This window comes from Ranitomeya imitator, chromosome 4 (genome assembly GCF_032444005.1).
Source record: "Ranitomeya imitator isolate aRanImi1 chromosome 4, aRanImi1.pri, whole genome shotgun sequence".
Taxonomy (NCBI): Eukaryota; Metazoa; Chordata; class Amphibia; order Anura; family Dendrobatidae; genus Ranitomeya; species Ranitomeya imitator.
Window position 1 is genome coordinate 17357862 of NC_091285.1, and position 19531 is coordinate 17377392.

General features: G+C 39.5%; 1 protein-coding gene across 1 annotated transcript; it reads right to left on the minus strand.

The window, feature by feature from the left end:
- Positions 1 to 636: 636 nt before the first annotated feature.
- On the minus strand, positions 637 to 19000 carry LOC138674425 (octapeptide-repeat protein T2-like). The gene is made up of 3 exons (XM_069762271.1): positions 18903 to 19000; positions 1350 to 1410; positions 637 to 1242 (listed from the first exon to the last, which is right to left on the minus strand). The coding sequence occupies exons 1-3, from the start codon at positions 18998 to 19000 to the stop codon at positions 637 to 639; spliced, it is 765 nt and encodes a 254-aa protein (XP_069618372.1).
- Positions 19001 to 19531: the final 531 nt, after the last annotated feature.

Consider the following 19531-nt stretch of genomic DNA (forward strand, 5'->3'; position numbering starts at 1 on the left):
CTATCCATTATCTATCTATCATCTATCTATCTATCTATCTATCCATTATCTATCTATGTATCTATCTATCTATTATCTGTCTATCTATCTATCTATCTATCTATCTATCTATCTATCTATCTATCTATCTATCTATCTATCTATCCTTCTATCTCTCCTCTTTCTTTCTTTCTTTCTTTCCCTCTGCCTTCCTTCCCTCTCCATTCCTTCTTTCCTTCCCTTCATTCCTTTCCTTTCCTTCAATCCTTCCTTCCTTTCATTTATTTCCTTCCATCCTTCCATACCTCTTCCTTTCCTTCCAGCCTTACTTCCCTTTTCATTTCCTTTTATTTCCTTCCATCCTTCCTTCCCTCCTTCCCTCATCCTTTCCTTTCCTTCCATCCTTCCTTCCCTCCTCCTCTCATCATTTCCTTTCCTTCCATCCTTCCTTTCCTTCTATAGTACCTTTTCTCTTCCTTTCCATTCTTTTCCTTCCATCATTCCATCCCTTTCTTTCCTTCCATCCTTTATTCCCTCTTCCTTTCCTTTTCCGTCCATCCTTTCTTTCTTCTTGCCTTTCCTTTCTTTCCATCCTTCCTTCCCTTTCCCTTTCTTCCTTTCCTTCCTCCCTTCTGTCTTTCCTTCCCTCTCTCTTCCTCATTTCCTGTCCTTCATTCCTTCCTTCCTTCCCTCTTCCTTTCCTTTCCTTCCATCTTTCCTTCTCTCTTTCTTTCCATCCATACGTACTTCCCTCTTCCTTTCCATTCCTTCTATCCTTCCATCCCTTTTCCTTTCCTTTCCTTCCAACCTTCCTTCTCTCTTTCTTTCCTTTCCATCCATACTTCCCTCTTCCTTTTCATTCATTCTATCCTTCCTTCCCTCTTCCTTTCCTTCCATCCTTCCTTCTCTCTTCCTTTCCTTTCCATCCATACGTACTTCCCTCTTCCTTTCCATTCCTTCTATCCTTCCTTCCCTTTGCTTTCCTTCCATCTCTCTTCCTTTCCATCCATACTTACTTCCCTCTTCCTTTCCATTCCTTCTATCCTTCCATCTCTTTTCCCTTCCTTTCCTTCCATCCTTCCATCTCTCTTCCTTTCCTTTCCATCCATACTTACTTCCCTCTTCCTTTCCATTCCTCCCATCCTTCCTTCCCTCTTCCTTTCCTTTCCTTTCCTTCCATCCTTCCTTCTCTCTTCCTTTCCTTTCCTTACCTTTCTTCACTATGACACTTTGACTCTGCTGACATTTATCCACTAGTATGGTCTTACAGGAAAAAGGGAGTCGGGGCTAAACATAACTTATTCAGTCCTGACATCATTTCCAGAGTGCCTGCTCAAATTGACAGTGGCAGGGATGTATAATAGAAATACCAGATCCGTCAACAGCAGCTTGCTGATTCTTTCCACTACCTTTTCTACTATGTAGTGCAAACTAAAAAATGACTAAAGACGAAATAGAAAGGTGATATGTAACGCAGAGGTGGTATCAACGTAAAAGGGGCGAAACACATCTGAGTGAGCCCCGACCAAGTAATCACGTTTACATCTGCGGTGTGTTAATTTCCCAGTTGAGCATCGCATGGCCTTAAAGTCTCCTTGCACTGGCATGTCAGACTTGTCCCTTTGCACAATGAGAGGCTTTCCCACTTACAACTACAGTTGTGCCCCCTGGTCATGGGTGTAGGAGAACCCTCAGCAGATTTCTTCTTGAAGCTCCATGGCTCTGTACAAAATCTTTGAAGTCCATTTCTAAATTTGGCGTCTTCTGTTATAGTGGAGGGGTCTTTGAACTTCTCCAGGGACCCGGTCCCAAGTGTCAAATCTGTCCCCCATTTCAGTAAAATTCTTACTTCCCCTACCCCAATTTGCCTCCAAACTTACATCGGATCCACATCACGTTCCCATTTCCTCCACCAATTCCCTCGCCTATAATTGAAATTCTGCCGATTTCCACCTTGTGAAATGACAGATTAATTGTATCCAAGGTACAAATAATTAAAACCCTTTTCATCTGGATTGATTGTCGCTTGCGTGCAGACGCGGGAATCTACTTATCTGAACATATTTCTGACATTCCAAGCCGGCGATCAAAATATTGCGGGAAAAACTGATGTTATTTCTGTCTCTGGAGGTCTTTTCATGTAATGTAATGAAAACTATCATTCATGGATGTCCTACAGTTAGAATGAGCTGTCACCTCGTACCAGGCAATCTACCGACGACGAACAAAAGGAACGTTGTTACATTGTTACGAGATGAAATTAACCGCTGATTTGCATAACTTCAACAACAAAACTTTTTTTTTTTCCCCTCTTCTTTCTGAAGATTAATTCCTCGCGTTAGAACCTTAATCATCATCCGATCGGTGCTTCCTCTGGATACAAACGTCTTCATAGAACAGTCAATATCTACATTTCAATTATATACAAAGAACCAACGGAGTCTTCAACGCTGTAACTAAAATGCAATTATTGGCGCTAGTTACAGGCTGCTCCTCCTTCCCCTCACTCGATAGTAACTCAACTGACAATTTTCTAGACTTAACTCCCACCACTCCTTAGCCTAGCCCACATGATAACACTGTCCTTCCATCACCTCCATCTCTAACTTGCTTTTATGGTACAGTTTTTGCCCACCATCCTCATTGCAAAATTCACTCTCTAGAGAAAATTGATTTGGTGACCAATTCAGAGTCAATATTAAAGGACACATGGCTAAGAAGGATTGACCCGCAAAGCTCTATAACTTACTGCTTTGGTTGATCTAGGACTAGAGTTGAGCCAAAAAATTAGTAGGACATTGGTACTTGATCAAAGCCCTACAAATCTCCTACGACACTTCTTATTAGAGTAAAAATAACTTGGCACTCAACTTTTTCTTAGATGTGAAGATTTTTAATGCAGTCCAAAAAGTAATAACAACGTTTCGGTCCTCAAATGTACCTTCGTCAAGTACGTAGTTACAATTGAAGTTTCCTCTGTAGTACTAGCAAGTACTGAATGGGTGTGCGAATCCGAAAAACTCCAGTGTACGACCAGAGTCACCCGTCGTCTATTGTAAATAGAATTTTTAGAGCGTGATGCCACTGTATAGGTGTATAGTACCCGACTTTGGTATATCATGAGTATTCCCTGCGGCCTCCACATGGCGTTAGGTCTGCCCATTGGTGATTCAATGTCAATATTGTCAACGCGGAATCCACCACTTGTTTTTGTGGATTCCGCGTTGACAATATTAACACGTTGCCCATTGAATCACCACTGGGTAGACTTAACGTCGTGTGTAGGCCGCAGGGAATACTCAGGATATACCGAAGTCGGGTACTATACACCTATACAGTGGCACCACGCTCTAAAAATTCTATTCACAATAGATTACGGGCGACTCTGGTCTTACACTGGAGTTTTTTGTCATGATAAGTGTTGTGCTTTCTGGTTTAGATTGGTAATTAACTCGAAGCACCCTCAACATACCAGAGTGTCCTGATTTTTTTTCCATTGGGTACTGTAATGGGTACCTTCATTTGGTGTCACCAAGCATCTTCTTGCCCAACATAACTAAGGAATGATGGAATGGAAAATAAAAAATACTAGACTCTTCAAATATGTGAAATGTAAGTATTTTTACGTTTAATTTGGAAAAATACTCTCTAAATATTACATAAAGAATATTTCTTTCGAAGACTACATATGAACTTTCCTTAGCCAAAAGCCTTTATCCTTCGAGAGCACTCAATACCCAATCGACAAGGTTATTTTTTTTTTTTAAAGCAGCTTTTCCTTTCTTACAGGAAACTATTATGTCGAACACAAAAATATATCACTAGCTACAACCAGCCCGCTGTTCTCCCAGATCGCTGTGACAATCTTTGGTTTCTATTACACCAGTCTCTGTACAGATTCCATTATGTTGCCATTGTTCCATGTATTGGTGACCTTTTATTTAAACATTGCAGAACTGAAAAGATAAGAGTGGAAAGATGAAAATAGGAAAGGGGTGAAAAGAAACTGCCGCTGAAGCAAAAAATGGAAACAGCTACCTAGAACGGAGATCTGCAACCTCCTTCTTTCAACCTCCTTGGCTGTTTTCGAAGATAAAACCGAGCAGTGCATAACTTGGATATAAGACAGAATCATGGAACTGCAATGTCAACTGCAAGACTGTTACTAAAAATAAAAATGTTATTGCTTCGATATCCCAAAAGGCATAGAAGAGGTGGAAAAATCGGTGGATCAGTCATAGTACCTTCTGGGTGGATTTTCTTCCAAATCCATCACTTAAGGGATTTTATGTAATTCCAGTTTGGATGAGAACATGTGACTGTGAATGGTGGCTAATATATTGATGAACAAAGAGCTGTTTAAGTGGTTCTTCGGGACTTGTTGGCCATAGTTGCAAAATTAAGGATCTTGAGTGTTGCTTCCAGTAATGTCTTCTAGTCTGTTGAGACTACTGTAGGACATTGGAAGACTCTTAGATGCAAGAGAGGCAATGACCATCACACAGTTCCTGTTTTGGTTACTCCTTGCATCAACTGGGATACCCAAACAAACTGGTGGTGATATTCAAGTTGAAATATCAAAGATGATCTTCGGTTTTCCAGGTTATAGTATTTTTGGTAATCTTCTGTAGCTATGGCATCTATGTGAATTTTTGACCATATCCAACCAGAGGTAGAAACTTGATGGCAGAAGACACAAGGAGGTATTAATGATGAGACTACTGGAAGGTTATTCGATACGATATAGGAGAGGTCTTGACTATCACACAGTTCATGTTTTGGTGACAGCCTCTGCCAGTTGCATCTGCTGCCGTCAAGTTGGAGACCCAACGAACAATATTAGTGGTGATCTTCAAGTTGAAAGATCATAGTTGATCTTCAGCTTTCCAAGCTACAATAGTTTGGTAATCTTGCATAACTATGGCATCTATCTGAATTTTTGACTAGATTTAACCAGAGGTAGAAACTTGATGGCAGAAGACACAAGGAGGTATTAAGGATGAGACTGATGTAGGACTTTGGAAGACTCTTTTATGCAGTAGTGGCATTGACCATCATACAGCTCCTGTTTTGTTAATAACTGCTGCCGTCAAGTTGGATACCCAAACAACAATACTAGAGGTGATCTTCAAATGGAAAGATCATAGAGAATCCTCAGTTTTCCAGGCTATAGATTTTGGGTAGACTCCCATAACTATGGCATCTATGTGGATTTTTGACCACATCCAACCAGAGGTTGAATCTTGATGGCAGAAGACACAAGGAGGTATTATTGATGAGACTACGGTAGAACATTGGAAGGCTCTTTAATGTAGGAGAGGTTTTGACCATCATACAATACTTGTTTTGGCAACAGCTTCTGTCAGTTGCATCTGCTGCTGTCAAGTCAGAGATCCAACCAATAATACTAGTGGTGATCTTCAAGTTGAAAGATCATATAAAATCTTCAATTGTTCAGGATATGGCATCTTTGTTTATCTTCTATAGCTACAAAATCTATCTGAATTTTTGACCAGATCCAACCAGAGGTGCAAACTTGATGACAGAAGAAACAAGGAGGTATTGATGTTGATGAAACTAATGTAAGACATTGGAAGACTCTTTGATACAGGAGAGGCATTGACCATCATGCAGTTCCTGATTTGGTAAGAGCGTCAATTTGGAGACCCAACTAACAATATTGGTGGTGATCTTTCAGTAGATACATCATAGTTTTTCAAGCTATGATATTTTTGGTAATCTTCCATAACTATGACATCTGTGTGAATATTTGACCAGAGGCAGCCAGAGGTAGAAACTCGATGGCAGAAGACATAAGGGTGTGTTCATGATGAAACTACTGTATAACATTATAAAGCTTTTGGTAACAGCTTCTGCCAGTTGCATGTGCTGCCGTCAAGTCGCAGACCCAACTAGCAATATTAGTGGTGATCTTCAAGTTGAAAGATCATAGAGGATTTTCAGTTTTCTAAGCTATGAAATAATAGCTTATATTTCATAGCTATAGCATTTCTGTGAAATTTTTGACCAGATCCAACCAGAGGTAGAAACCGAATGGCAGAAGAAAAGAGTAGTGATAGGCGAACCCCGAACAGTAAAGTTTGGGGTCTGCACCGAACACCTTCTGTCCATGCACGGACCCCGAACACAGACTTCTCCAGGAAGTAGGTGTTACAGCTTAGGATCGGCAGCCTGAATATTGGTTGTTTCCCATGCTGTCATCTGTGTGACAACACGAGAAATACCGGGGGCTCTGATTGGCAGTAAGTTCGTTACTGTCTGTCAGAATGATTCAGTTCCCAATCTGTCAGATAACAGTATATGAGCCAGCAGCTCCGACCGGCCTGGTCACAGGCATTGGCGGGTGAGAGTACTACTCTCATCAGCGTATGCCTGTTCTCGCTGATAGCAGTGAGAGCAGGCGAGGCTGATGAGAGTATTCATTCACCGGCGTTGGTGCAATAAATAAGTAAATAAATAAAAAAATAAAAAGATGTTGTGGGCTCCTGTCTGTTTTTGATAACCAGCGCAGATAAAGCTGACAGGTGATGGCTGCAACCCCCAGCTGTCAGCTTTATATTGGTTAGTTATCAAAAATAGAGGGGTCACCACGCTGTATTTTTTAATTATTTAAATAAATAATCTAAAAAAATGTGGAATCCCCATTTTTCACAACTGGCCAAGCTAAAGCAGACAACTGGAGGCTGGTATTCTCAGAATGGGAAGGGGCCATGGATATTAGCCCCCAGCCTAAAAAAAGCAACCCACAGCCACCCCAGTAAAGGCACATCAATAAGATGCACCAATTCTGGCACTTTGCCCGCCTCTTCCCACTTGTCCTGGTGCCATGGCAAGTGGGGTAATAGGTTTGGGGTTGATGTCAGCTGTTTTATGGCTGCTGACATCAAACCCAGGAGTAAGTAATGGAGAGGCATCTAACCTCATAGTCAGATTGTAATAAAGGCACAGCAAGAATGAAGTTCTTTATTTGAAACAAAAACTCCCCACCCTGTTTTACCCATTAATTCACAAAAAATAAAAATATAAAAGGAAAGTTATACTTGACTTTCTGCCAATACTCCATTGATGCCCATGTTCCACTGTAAAAGACAAAACATAATAAAACACCATGTTCCTTACCATTTTCAATCAAGGTATTGATGATGAGACCACAGTAGGACATTGGAAGGCTGTTTCATGCAAGAGAGGCATTAACCATCATACAATGGCTGTTTTGGTAACAGCTTCTGCTGTCAAGTTGGAGACTCAACCAACAATACTGGTGGTGGTGACCTTCAAGTTGAAAGATCAAAGAGCATCTTCAGTTTTCCAGACTGTTGCATTTCTGTTAATCTTCCATAGCCTTGGCATCTGTGCGAATGTTTGACCAGATCCAACCAAAGGTAGGAACAAGAAGGCAGAAGACACAATGCGGTATTGATGATGAGACTACTGTAGGATATTGGAAGGCTCTTTAGTGCTGGAGAGATGCTGGTCATCATACAATGGCTGCTTTTGTTACAGCTGTTGTCATTTGCACCTGCTGCTTGTTGGAGGCCCATCCAACAAGACTAGTAGTACTATTGAAGTCGAAAGATTGTAAACGATCTCCAGTTTTCCAGGCTAAGTTATCTTTGGTCCTCTTCCATAAGTATGACGACTTTTTACTAGATCTAACCAAACCTTCAACTTGACGTGCAAATAGCCAGATTGAAAGGGAAAATAAGAAGACCCAATTGTTGGAAAATACCATAATGTTCAGATGAAGTGAAGAAAAAAACTTCATGAAGGTAACCATAGAACAAGATGGATAAAGATAGCCTGAGAAATCCTTGAAAAAGTCATTAAGAAGCATGAAGACGCAAGCAGAAGGTGGAAGATTCCCTAGGAACATTACTCATAAGGTCAATTGAACTTAATGGCGTCTTTGAAAAAGGATCAGTAATACAACCACGACCAGGTATAGACTTCTGCATCATTATATATGATTACATGTTACAGCTTATTAACCCCTTCATGACCGGGGGATTTTTCGTTTTTCCGTGTTCGTTTTTCGCTCCCCTCCTTCCCAGAGCCATAACTTTTTTATTTTTCCGTCAATTTGGCCATGTGAGGGCTTATTTTTTGCGGGACGAGTTGTACTTTTGAACGACATCATTGGTTTTAGCATGTCGTGTACTAGAAAGCGGGAAAAACATTCCAAGTGCGGTGAAATTGCAAAAAAAGTGCAATCCCACATTGGTTTTTTGTTTGGCTTTTTTGCTAGGTTCACTAAATGCTAAAAATGACCTACCATTATGATTCTCCAGGTCATTACGAGTTCATAGACACCAAACATGACTAGGTTATTTTTTATCTAAGTGGTGAAAAAAAATTCCAAACTTTGCTAAAAAAAAAAAAAAAAAAATTGCGCCATTTTCCGATACTCGTAGCGTCTCCATTTTTCATCATCTGGGGTCGGTTGAGGGCTTATTTTTTGCGTGCCGAGATGATGTTTTTAATGATAGCATTTCGGTGCAGATACGTTCTTTTGATCGCCCGTTATTACATTTTAATGCAATGTCGCGGCGACCAAAAAAACGTAATTCTGGCGTTTCGAGTTTTTTTTCCGCTACGCTGTTTAGCGATCAGGTTAATACTTTTTTTTACTTGATAGATCGGGCAATTCTGAGCGCGGCGATACCAAATATGCGTAGATTTTTTTTTTTTTTATTGATTTATTTTGATTGGGGCGAAAGGGGGGTGATTTAAACTTTTATGTTTTTTTTATTTTTTTCACATTTTTTTAAACTTTTTTTTTTTAACTTTTGCCATGCTTCAATAGCCTCCATGAGAGGCTAGAAGCAGGCACAACCCGATCGGCTCTGCTACATAGCAGCGATCTGCTGATCGCTGCTGTGTAGCAGAATTGCACGTGTGCTGTGAGCGCCGACCACAGGATGGCGCTCACAGCGACGGGCAATCAGTAACCATAGAGGTCTCAAGGACCTCTATGGTTACCATTCACAAGCATCGCCGACCCCCGATCATGTGACGGGGGTCGGCGATGACGTCATTTCCGGCCGCCCGGCCGGAAGCGGTAGTTAAATGCCGCTGTCTGCGTTTGACAGCGGCATTTAACTAGTTAATAGGTGCGGGCAGATCGCGATTCTGCCCGCGCCTATTACGGGCACATGTCAGCTGTTCAAAACAGCTGACATGTCCCGGCTTTGGTGCGGGCTCACCGCGGAGACCTGCATCAAAGCAGGGGAGCCGGCATCGGACGGTATAGTACGTCCGATGCCGGTAAGGGGTTAAATAGGATAATTTTTCAATGACAAAATTATCTCATTTGCCACCAGTTAGGGCCTAATGATGAGTGGGAAGGATGCTATTTTTCTTGCAGGTGTTAAATGTTTGAGATCTTTGACGTTAAGATTTTGCTACGATAATGCAAGCACTTATTAAAGGCTACTGGCTGCTGCTGATGTTTAATTATTTTGCTGCTTCGAGTTTTTTAAAGGGCAACTCCACCTGCCATAATTTGCTGGGGTATAGCACCTTCAAAAGATTTTTATGTGAAATGTCTCTGTAACGGGGTCTACTGTGCTGGAGTACCTCTTCCAGCACCCCCCGTGTTTCAGGAGGTCCTCTCTGCTTTTGCTGGATTCTGAATGAAGGACGCTGGCAGGAATTACTTGATTACATGAGAGCATATAAAAGCTGACTGCTTCTCCATGTATTTCCAGTCTAAGAACACCCTTTATTTACAGCACACAGAATATATAACACAGATACACAGGGCAGGCCAATAGGAAAACAGCAGGCCAGACATACATTACAATAGCCGCAGGGGGCCGGAGCCTGCCGATATTTACTGTGGGAATTACAAAGGTGGGGGGAGGTCAGAAAGAGAATATCTTGTTCAGGGGCGCAGCCTGTGGACTGATGCATTTCACATGGAACCTATTATACATAGTATATACTGCATAACATTCTTGGTGCTGGGGGGTTCTGTAACAGTCTCCAATTTCACTTCTCTACATAATTGTCTCAATAAAGGAAGGAAGTAGAGAGTCAACTCATACAGCCAAGTCTCTCTTCTCCTCTTGAAGTCATGCCAAGGAGCCAATGTGACCCCTAGGCAATTGGACCTCGCAAATCAGGAAAAGCCAAACCGCTGAACGTCTAGCAAAAGGAGCATTGCAAAAGCTCTGTATACCCCACTTAGGTCTATTACTTTATTTGCAGTGGATATGAAAGAGCTCATTGACTTAGAAGTGGTGTGTCTGGTTTGTGTTTTAAACTCGTTGACTTTGCTCATTGGAAAAACCCAAAAATATAATTTTTGACAGGAGTATTAATCAAATTTAGAAGAGTTCCTCTATAATAAATTGAAGAAAGATGGTCCTGCAGCTTTGATCTCAGCGATCAAGTGCAATCTAGTGATGTGTTTAGTTTTACTGCAGCACTGCCACAGGTGAAATATGGTATTACATGGGTTAGGTCCTCCAGAGACAGAGATGCTAATAAATGTCCTGAATAAGAGGCATGTTTCTAGAAGCTCCAAATTCATTAATAGTTACATGCCTTTGAAATAAGGGTTAAAAATAAATTCGAGAGTTGCAAGTAGAATTGACCGTATTGCTGTGGTCATTATTCAGTCCCTGCAGAAACGTGTTTTTTTGCCTTCTGATTTTATCTTACATTGTTCCTGATGAAACAGCCGACTAATTACATCTAGGAAGATCGTAAATTCACATCTTCTTGTTTGGTTGTTATGAGAGGCTTAATTATTTTCCTTGCTTGTCAGGAAATATAACTTACTCGTTTTTTTTTCACAAAAGATGCAAATTGGTGAGCGTTATAAATGTCAAGTGTGCTAGGAGATGAGGACGAAGGAGTCATTAGTGTGAGAAGAACCAAGGAGGAAAAACTCTCGGCTGGGTCTGCACAGCTGGGTCAAGATCAACTCGCAGATTTTGGAATTTATTACTTGTCTTTCCAAAATATTGACTCATGATATCAATGAAACCCTGCAGCTCACTGCTGACTTCAGGAAAGACTATAACTTGTGTAATATTGGTGCTATGTACAATAACTACTATAATACTGCCCCCTATATATAAGAATATAACTACTATAATACTGCTCCTATGTACAAGAATATAACTACTATAATACTGCTCCTATGTACAAGAATATAACTACTATAATACTGCTCCTATGTACAATAATATAACTACTATAATACTGCTCCTATGTACAAGAATATAACTACTATAATACTACTCCTATGTACAAGAATATAACTACTATAATACTGCTCCTATGTACAAGAATATAACTACTATAATACTGCCCCCTATGTACAAGAATATAACTACTATAATACTGCCCCACTGTACAAGAATATAACTACTATAATACTGCTCCTATGTACAAGAATATAACTACTATAATACTGCTCCTATGTACAAGAATATAACTACTATAATACTGCCCCACTGTACAAGAATATAACTACTATAATACTGTCCCCTATGTACAAGAATAGAACTACTATAATACTGCCCCTATGTAGAAGAATATAACTACTATAATACTGCCCCTATGTAGAAGAATATAACTACTATAATACTGCCCCTATGTACAAGAATATAACTACTATAATAATGCCCCTATGTACAAGAATATAACTACTATAATACTGCCCACTATGTACAAGAATATAACTACTATAATACTCCCCCTATGTACAAGAATATAACTACTATAATACTGCTCCTATGTACAAGAATATAACTACTATAATACTGCCCCACTGTACAAGAATATAACTACTATAATACTGTCCCCTATGTACAAGAATATAACTACTATACTACTGCCCCTATGTAGAAGAATATAACTACTATAATACTGCTCCTATGTACAAGAATATAACTACTATAATACTGCTCCTATGTACAAGAATATAACTACTATAATACTGCTCCTATGTACAAGAATATAACTACTATAATACTGCCCCACTGTACAAGAATATAACTACTATAATACTGTCCCCTATGTACAAGAATAGAACTACTATAATACTGCCCCTATGTAGAATATAACTACTATAATACTGCTCCTATATACAAGAATATAACTACTATAATACTGCCCCCTATGTACAATAATATAACTACTATAATACTCCCCCTATGTACAAGAATATAACTACTATAATACTGCCCCTATGTACAAGAATATAACTACTATAATACTGCCCCTATGTACAAGAATATAACTACTATAATACTGCCCCTATGTACAAGAATATAACTACTATAATACTGCCCCCTATGTACAATAATATAACTACTATAATACTGCCCCCTATGTAGAATATAACTACTATAATACTGCTCCTATATACAAGAATATAACTACTATAATACTGCCCCCTATGTACAATAATATAACTACTATAATACTGCCCCTATGTACAAGAATATAACTACTATAATACTGCCCCTATGTACAAGAATATAACTACTATAATACTGCCCCCTATGTACAAGAATATAACTACTATAATACTGCTCCCTATGTACAAGAATATAACTACTATAATACTGCTCCTATGTACAAGAATATACTATAATACTGCCCCTATGTACAAGAATATAACTACTATAATAGTGCCCCTATGTACAAGAATATAACTACTATAATACTGCCCCCTATGTACAATAATATAACTACTATAATACTGCCCCCTATGTAGAATATAACTACTATAATACTGCTCCTATATACAAGAATATAACTACTATAATACTGCCCCCTATGTACAATAATATAACTACTATAATACTGCCCCTATGTACAAGAATATATCTACTATAATACTGCCCCTATGTACAGGAATATAACTACTATAATACTGCTCCTATGTACAAGAATATATCTACTATAATACTGCCCCTATGTACAGGAATATAACTACTATAATACTGCTCCTATGTACAAGAATATATCTACTATAATACTGCCCCTATATACAAGAATATAACTACTATAATACTGTCCCTATGTACAAGAATATAACTACTATAATACTGCTCCTATGTACAAGAATATAACTACTATAATACTGCCCCACTGTACAAGAATATAACTACTATAATACTGTCCCCTATGTACAAGAATATAACTACTATACTACTGCCCCTATGTAGAAGAATATAACTACTATACTACTGCCCCTATGTAGAAGAATATAACTACTATAATACTGCTCCTATGTACAAGAATATAACTACTATAATACTGCTCCTATGTACAAGAATATAACTACTATAATACTGCTCCTATGTACAAGAATATAACTACTATAATACTGCCCCACTGTACAAGAATATAACTACTATAATACTGTCCCCTATGTACAAGAATAGAACTACTATAATACTGCCCCTATGTAGAATATAACTACTATAATACTGCTCCTATATACAAGAATATAACTACTATAATACTGCCCCCTATGTACAATAATATAACTACTATAATACTCCCCCTATGTACAAGAATATAACTACTATAATACTGCCCCTATGTACAAGAATATAACTACTATAATACTGCCCCTATGTACAAGAATATAACTACTATAATACTGCCCCCTATGTACAAGAATATAACTACTATAATACTGCTCCCTATGTACAAGAATATAACTACTATAATACTGCCCCCTATGTACAAGAATATAACTACTATAATACTGCTCCCTATGTACAAGAATATAACTACTATAATACTGCCCCCTATGTACAAGAATATAACTACTATAATACTGCTCCCTATGTACAAGAATATAACTACTATAATACTGCTCCTATGTACAAGAATATACTATAATACTGCCCCTATGTACAAGAATATAACTACTATAATACTGCCCCTATGTACAAGAATATAACTACTATAATACTGCTCCTATGTACAAGAATATACAGTGGGGCAAAAAAGTATTTAGTCAGTCAGCAATAGTGCAAGTTCCACCACTTAAAAAGATGAGAGGCGTCTGTAATTTACATCATAGGTAGACCTCAACTATGGGAGACAAACTGAGAAAAAAAAAATCCAGAAAATCACATTGTCTGTTTTTTTAACATTTTATTTGCATATTATGGTGGAAAATAAGTACCGTATTTGGTCAGAAACAAAATTTCATCTCAATACTTTGTAATATATCCTTTGTTGGCAATGACAGAGGTCAAACGTTTTCTGTAAGTCTTCACAAGGTTGCCACACACTGTTGTTGGTATGTTGGCCCATTCCTCCATGCAGATCTCCTATAGAGCAGTGATGTTTTTGGCTTTTCGCTTGGCAACACGGACTTTCAACTCCCTCCAAAGGTTTTCTATAGGGTTGAGATCTGGAGACTGGCTAGGCCACTCCAGGACCTTGAAATGCTTCTTACGAAGCCACTCCTTCGTTGCCCTGGCGGTGTGCTTTGGATCATTGTCATGTTGAAAGACCCAGCCACGTTTCATCTTCAATGCCCTTGCTGATGGAAGGAGGTTTGCACTCAAAATCTCACGATACATGGCCCCATTCATTCTTTCATGTACCCGGATCAGTCGTCCTGGCCCCTTTGCAGAGAAACAGCCCCAAAGCATGATGTTTCCACCACCATGCTTTACAGTAGTTATGGTGTTTGATGGATGCAACTCCGTATTCTTTTTCCTCCAAACACGACAAGTTGTGTTTCTACCAAACAGTTCCAGTTTGGTTTCATCAGACCATAGGACATTCTCCCAAAACTCCTCTGGATCATCCAAATGCTCTCTAGCAAACTTCAGACGGGCCCGGACATGTACTGGCTTAAGCAGTGGGACATGTCTGGCACTGCAGTATCTGAGTCCATGGTGGCGTAGTGTGTTACTTATGGTAGACCTTGTTACATTGGTCCCAGCTCTCTGCAGTTCATTCACTAGGTCCCCCCGCGTGGTTCTGGCATTTTTGCTCACCGTTCTTGTGATCATTCTGACCCCACGGGGTGGGATTTTGCATGGAGCCCCAGATCGAGGGAGATTATCAGTGGTCTTGTATGTCTTCCATTTTCTAATTATTGCTCCCACTGTTGATTTCTTCACTCCAAGCTGGTTGGCTATTGCAGATTCAGTCTTCCCAGCCTGGTGCAGGGCTACAATTTTGTTTCTGGTGTCCTTTGACAGCTCTTTGGTCTTCACCATAGTGGAGTTTGGAGTCAGACTGTTTGAGGGTGTGCACAGGTGTCTTTTTATACTGATAACAAGTTTAAACAGGTGCCATTACTACAGGTAATGAGTGGAGGAAAGAGGAGACTCTTAAAGAAGAAGTTACAGGTCTGTGAGAGCCAGAAATCTTGACTGTTTGTTTCTGACCAAATACTTATTTTCCACCATAATATGCAAATAAAATGTTAAAAAAACAGACAATGTTATTTTCTGGATTTTTTTGTCTCAGTTTGTCTCCCATAGTTGAGGTCTACCTATGATGTAAATTACAGACGCCTCTCATCTTTTTAAGTGGTGGAACTTGCACTATTGCTGACTGACTAAATACTTTTTTGCCCCACTGTATCTACTATAATACTGCCCCTATGTACAGGAATATAACTACTATAATACTGCTCCTATGTACAAGAATATATCTACTATAATACTGCCCCTATGTACAGGAATATAACTACTATAATACTGCTCCTATGTACAAGAATATATCTACTATAATACTGCCCCTATATACAAGAATATAACTACTATAATACTGTCCCTATGTACAAGAATATAACTACTATAATACTGCTCCTATGTACAAGAATATAACTACTATAATACTGCCCCTATGTACAAGAATATAACTACTATAATACTGCCCCTATGTACAAGAATATAACTACTATAATACTGCCCCTATGTATAAGAATATAACTACTATAATACTGCCCCTATATACAAGAATATAACTACTATAATACTGCCCCTATGTACAAGAATATAACTACTATAATACTGCCCCTATGTATAAGAATATAACTACTATAATACTGCCCCTATATACAAGAATATAACTACTATAATACTGCCCCTATGTATAAGAATATAACTACTATAATACTGTCCCTATGTACAAGAATATAACTACTATAATACTGCTCCTATGTACAAGAATATAACTACTATAATACTGCCCCTATGTACAAGAATATAACTACTATAATACTGCCCCTATATACAAGAATATAACTACTATAATACTGCCCCTATGTACAAGAATATAACTACTATAATACTGCCCCTATGTACAAGAATATAACTACTATAATACTGCCCCTATATACAAGAATATAACTACTATAATACTGCCCCTATGTACAAGAATATAACTACTATAATACTGCCCCTATGTACAAGAATATAACTACTATAATACTGCCCCTATATACAAGAGTATAACTACTATAATACTGCCCCTATGTACAAGAATATAACTACTATAATACTGCCCCTATGTACAAGAATATAACTACTATAATACTGCCCCTATGTATAAGAATATAACTACTATAATACTGCTCCTATGTACAAGAATATAACTACTATAATACTGCTCCTATGTACAAGAATATAACTACTATAATACTGCCTCCTATGTACAAGAATATAACTACTATAATACTGCTCCTATGTACAAGAATATAACTACTATAATACTGCCCCTATGTACAAGAATATAACTACTATAATACTGCCCCTATGTACAAGAATATAACTACTATAATACTGCCCCTATGTACAAGAATATAACTACTATAATACTGCTGCGATCATCAAAGGACACAATATGTAAGCAGGAGACCATCGTGGAGTCTTCGGGACGTGGAACGATGAGAATAATAATATCGGACATATATTAGTTTCTTATTTTAGCAGAATTGCTGACTGTACTTTTTTATTAGATTTCAATAGCTCCTTAAAAAAATAATCTTCAGAAAGTAGTCTATTTGTAGCGGGTATAGCTCATTCAAAGAGGAGTCCAGCAATACCTTTACATGGTCGGCCTGTTCCTTCCATTGCTGATAAATCAGCATTTTATTTTATGTGCAAATGAGGATGAAAAGCTATCTGAAGCCTCTGTCACTCCAGCTCTATTCTGCACCCAGCACCGCTTCCTTCTCATGCACAGTACCAATATCACATGACCCGTTGGGGACACACTGCTGTGATCGGAAGCATGGTACCATTCCCAGAGGTCAGTGTACTTTTTTAAACACAGCTAACCTATTAAGGGTTAATAAGGGTTTAATTAGCAGAAGACAACCCCTTTAAGAGGACAACCCTATTAATGAGAACCTGTCGGGGCTGCATAGGTCTTCATCCAACAATAAAAATGATACCTGTCTTGTAGTAATCCGATGTTCCAGCGCTGAGAAATCAAGCGTTGAAACCATAGGCAAATTAGGCTGGAAGTTCAGCGGGGGCGTATCAATGAGTAAATGACACGCCCACAATGCACTTCCAGGTTAGTTTGCATGTGGATTTAAAGCTTAATATCTTAGCACTGGTACATCGGATTTCTACAAGACAGGTATCATTTTTATTGTTGGACTAAGACCTATGCAGCCATGATGCTAGCTTTAGTAGTAAAATTACCCAGATAGGTTCCCTTTAATGTGATTTATTTGTTGCTTTTTATTATTTGGTGTGTTTTTTGTTGATATGTGACTACAATTTAGCTAAAAAAAATACCATTGTGGACCCCAAATCTTCACTAATGTGACCTGCCTGTAAAGTCACATTATGAGAATATTCCATTTTGTCAGACTGCCCCCTAGTGGCATGAGACAGCACTGAGGCTGTAAAATTGGGTAATGTTGCCCTCCCATGATGTCCAGCCCCCCGCTGGCAGAACTGATCATTCCCTGAGCCTGTTGTGTTCCTCTCGCGGTCCCGGTTATTACGCACCTGTCATGACTAATTCCTTGCATCTTCTTCCAGGACCGGTGAGAAGCGACAGCTCGTTTATCTTACCGTGTTTTTCTAATCGCTGGATTTTCACCGTGATGATAAACCCTGCAGAGCGTCTCGCCGGCTCCGATCACTGAGATCTTCTGCAGCGCAGAATTAGATATCGTGCTTCACTAAAATTAATGACAGCGCGTTTTAATTGAACGCGGCCATAGTGCTGATGGACCACCACAGACTTCCGCAGACCACCACAGACCAACGCAGACCACCACAGACCACTGCAGACTACCGCAGAAGACCACCACAGACCACCGCAGACAACCGCAGAAGACCACCACAGACCACCGCAGAAGACCACCACAGACCACCGCAGAAGACCACCACAGACCACCGCAGACTACCGCAGAAGACCACCACAGACCACCGCAGAAGACCACCACAGACCACCGCAGACCCCCACAGACCAATGCAGACCACCACAGACCACTGCAGACTACCGCAGAAGACCACCGCAGACTACCGCAGAAGACCACCACAGACCACTGCAGACTACCGCAGAAGACCACCACAGACCACCGCAGACTACCGCAGAAGACCACCACAGACCACCGCAGACTACTGCAGACCACCACAGACCACCAAAGACCACCACAGACCACCACTCACTACACATTAATGTTATCTGGAGACATTGTGTAAGGAAGGAAAGAGGGAAATGTTCATTGTCCCCAAAGGAAACGGGTCAGGAATATGGATGAGCCCGGAAGTGCAGTGAGGGGTCTGCGAGCCTTGTGGTCCTCTATACGGACCCCGCAGAGCTTACGGTCACAGCTGCTTCTAAGGGCAGACCCCAATACTACAGCTACAAAGCCTCAATTACTTCCATTGTGTAACCTGGATCTTTCTTCCTGTCCTGTTTTCCACCCCCTCTACCTTCCTTTCTTTGCTTTTTCCTTCACCTTCTTCCTCTCTTCTTTATTTCCTTCTTTCTTAATTCCAGTCTTCCTTCCTACGGCTCTCCCATCACCCATCACTCTTCTTATTCATCCTCTCTAACCTTCTCATTCTTCCCTCCAACTTTCAGCCTTTTTCCATCATTCTTTATTTTCTATTTTTCCACTCTTCCTTCATGCCTTTCTCTTTTCTATAGCTTCCTCTTTTTCTTTTTCCCTCCCTCTATTTATTGCTTCCTTCACTCCATTCTTCTTTCCTTTCACAATTTTCTTCTTCCTACTTTTTCTCCTTGCTTCTTTTGTCCCATTTTCAATCGGTCCAACCATCCATTCATCACTTCTTCCATCATAACTTCCATCATTCCTTTCCAATCTTTCTTACTTTCATCCTTCCTTTATTCCTCTCTTCTCCTCTCTTCATAGTCCATTCATATCCACCATTCTATTTTCCTTCCTTCTCCTATTCCTTCATTCCTTTCTATCTCCTTCTTTCCTTACTCCTTCATTCCTCTTTCTTTCTCTCTTTCCTTCCTTCCCTTCTGTCTTCCATTCTCTAGCATTTCTTCCATCCTTTATCTCTATTTCTTTCCTTCCTCTTTCATTCTTCAT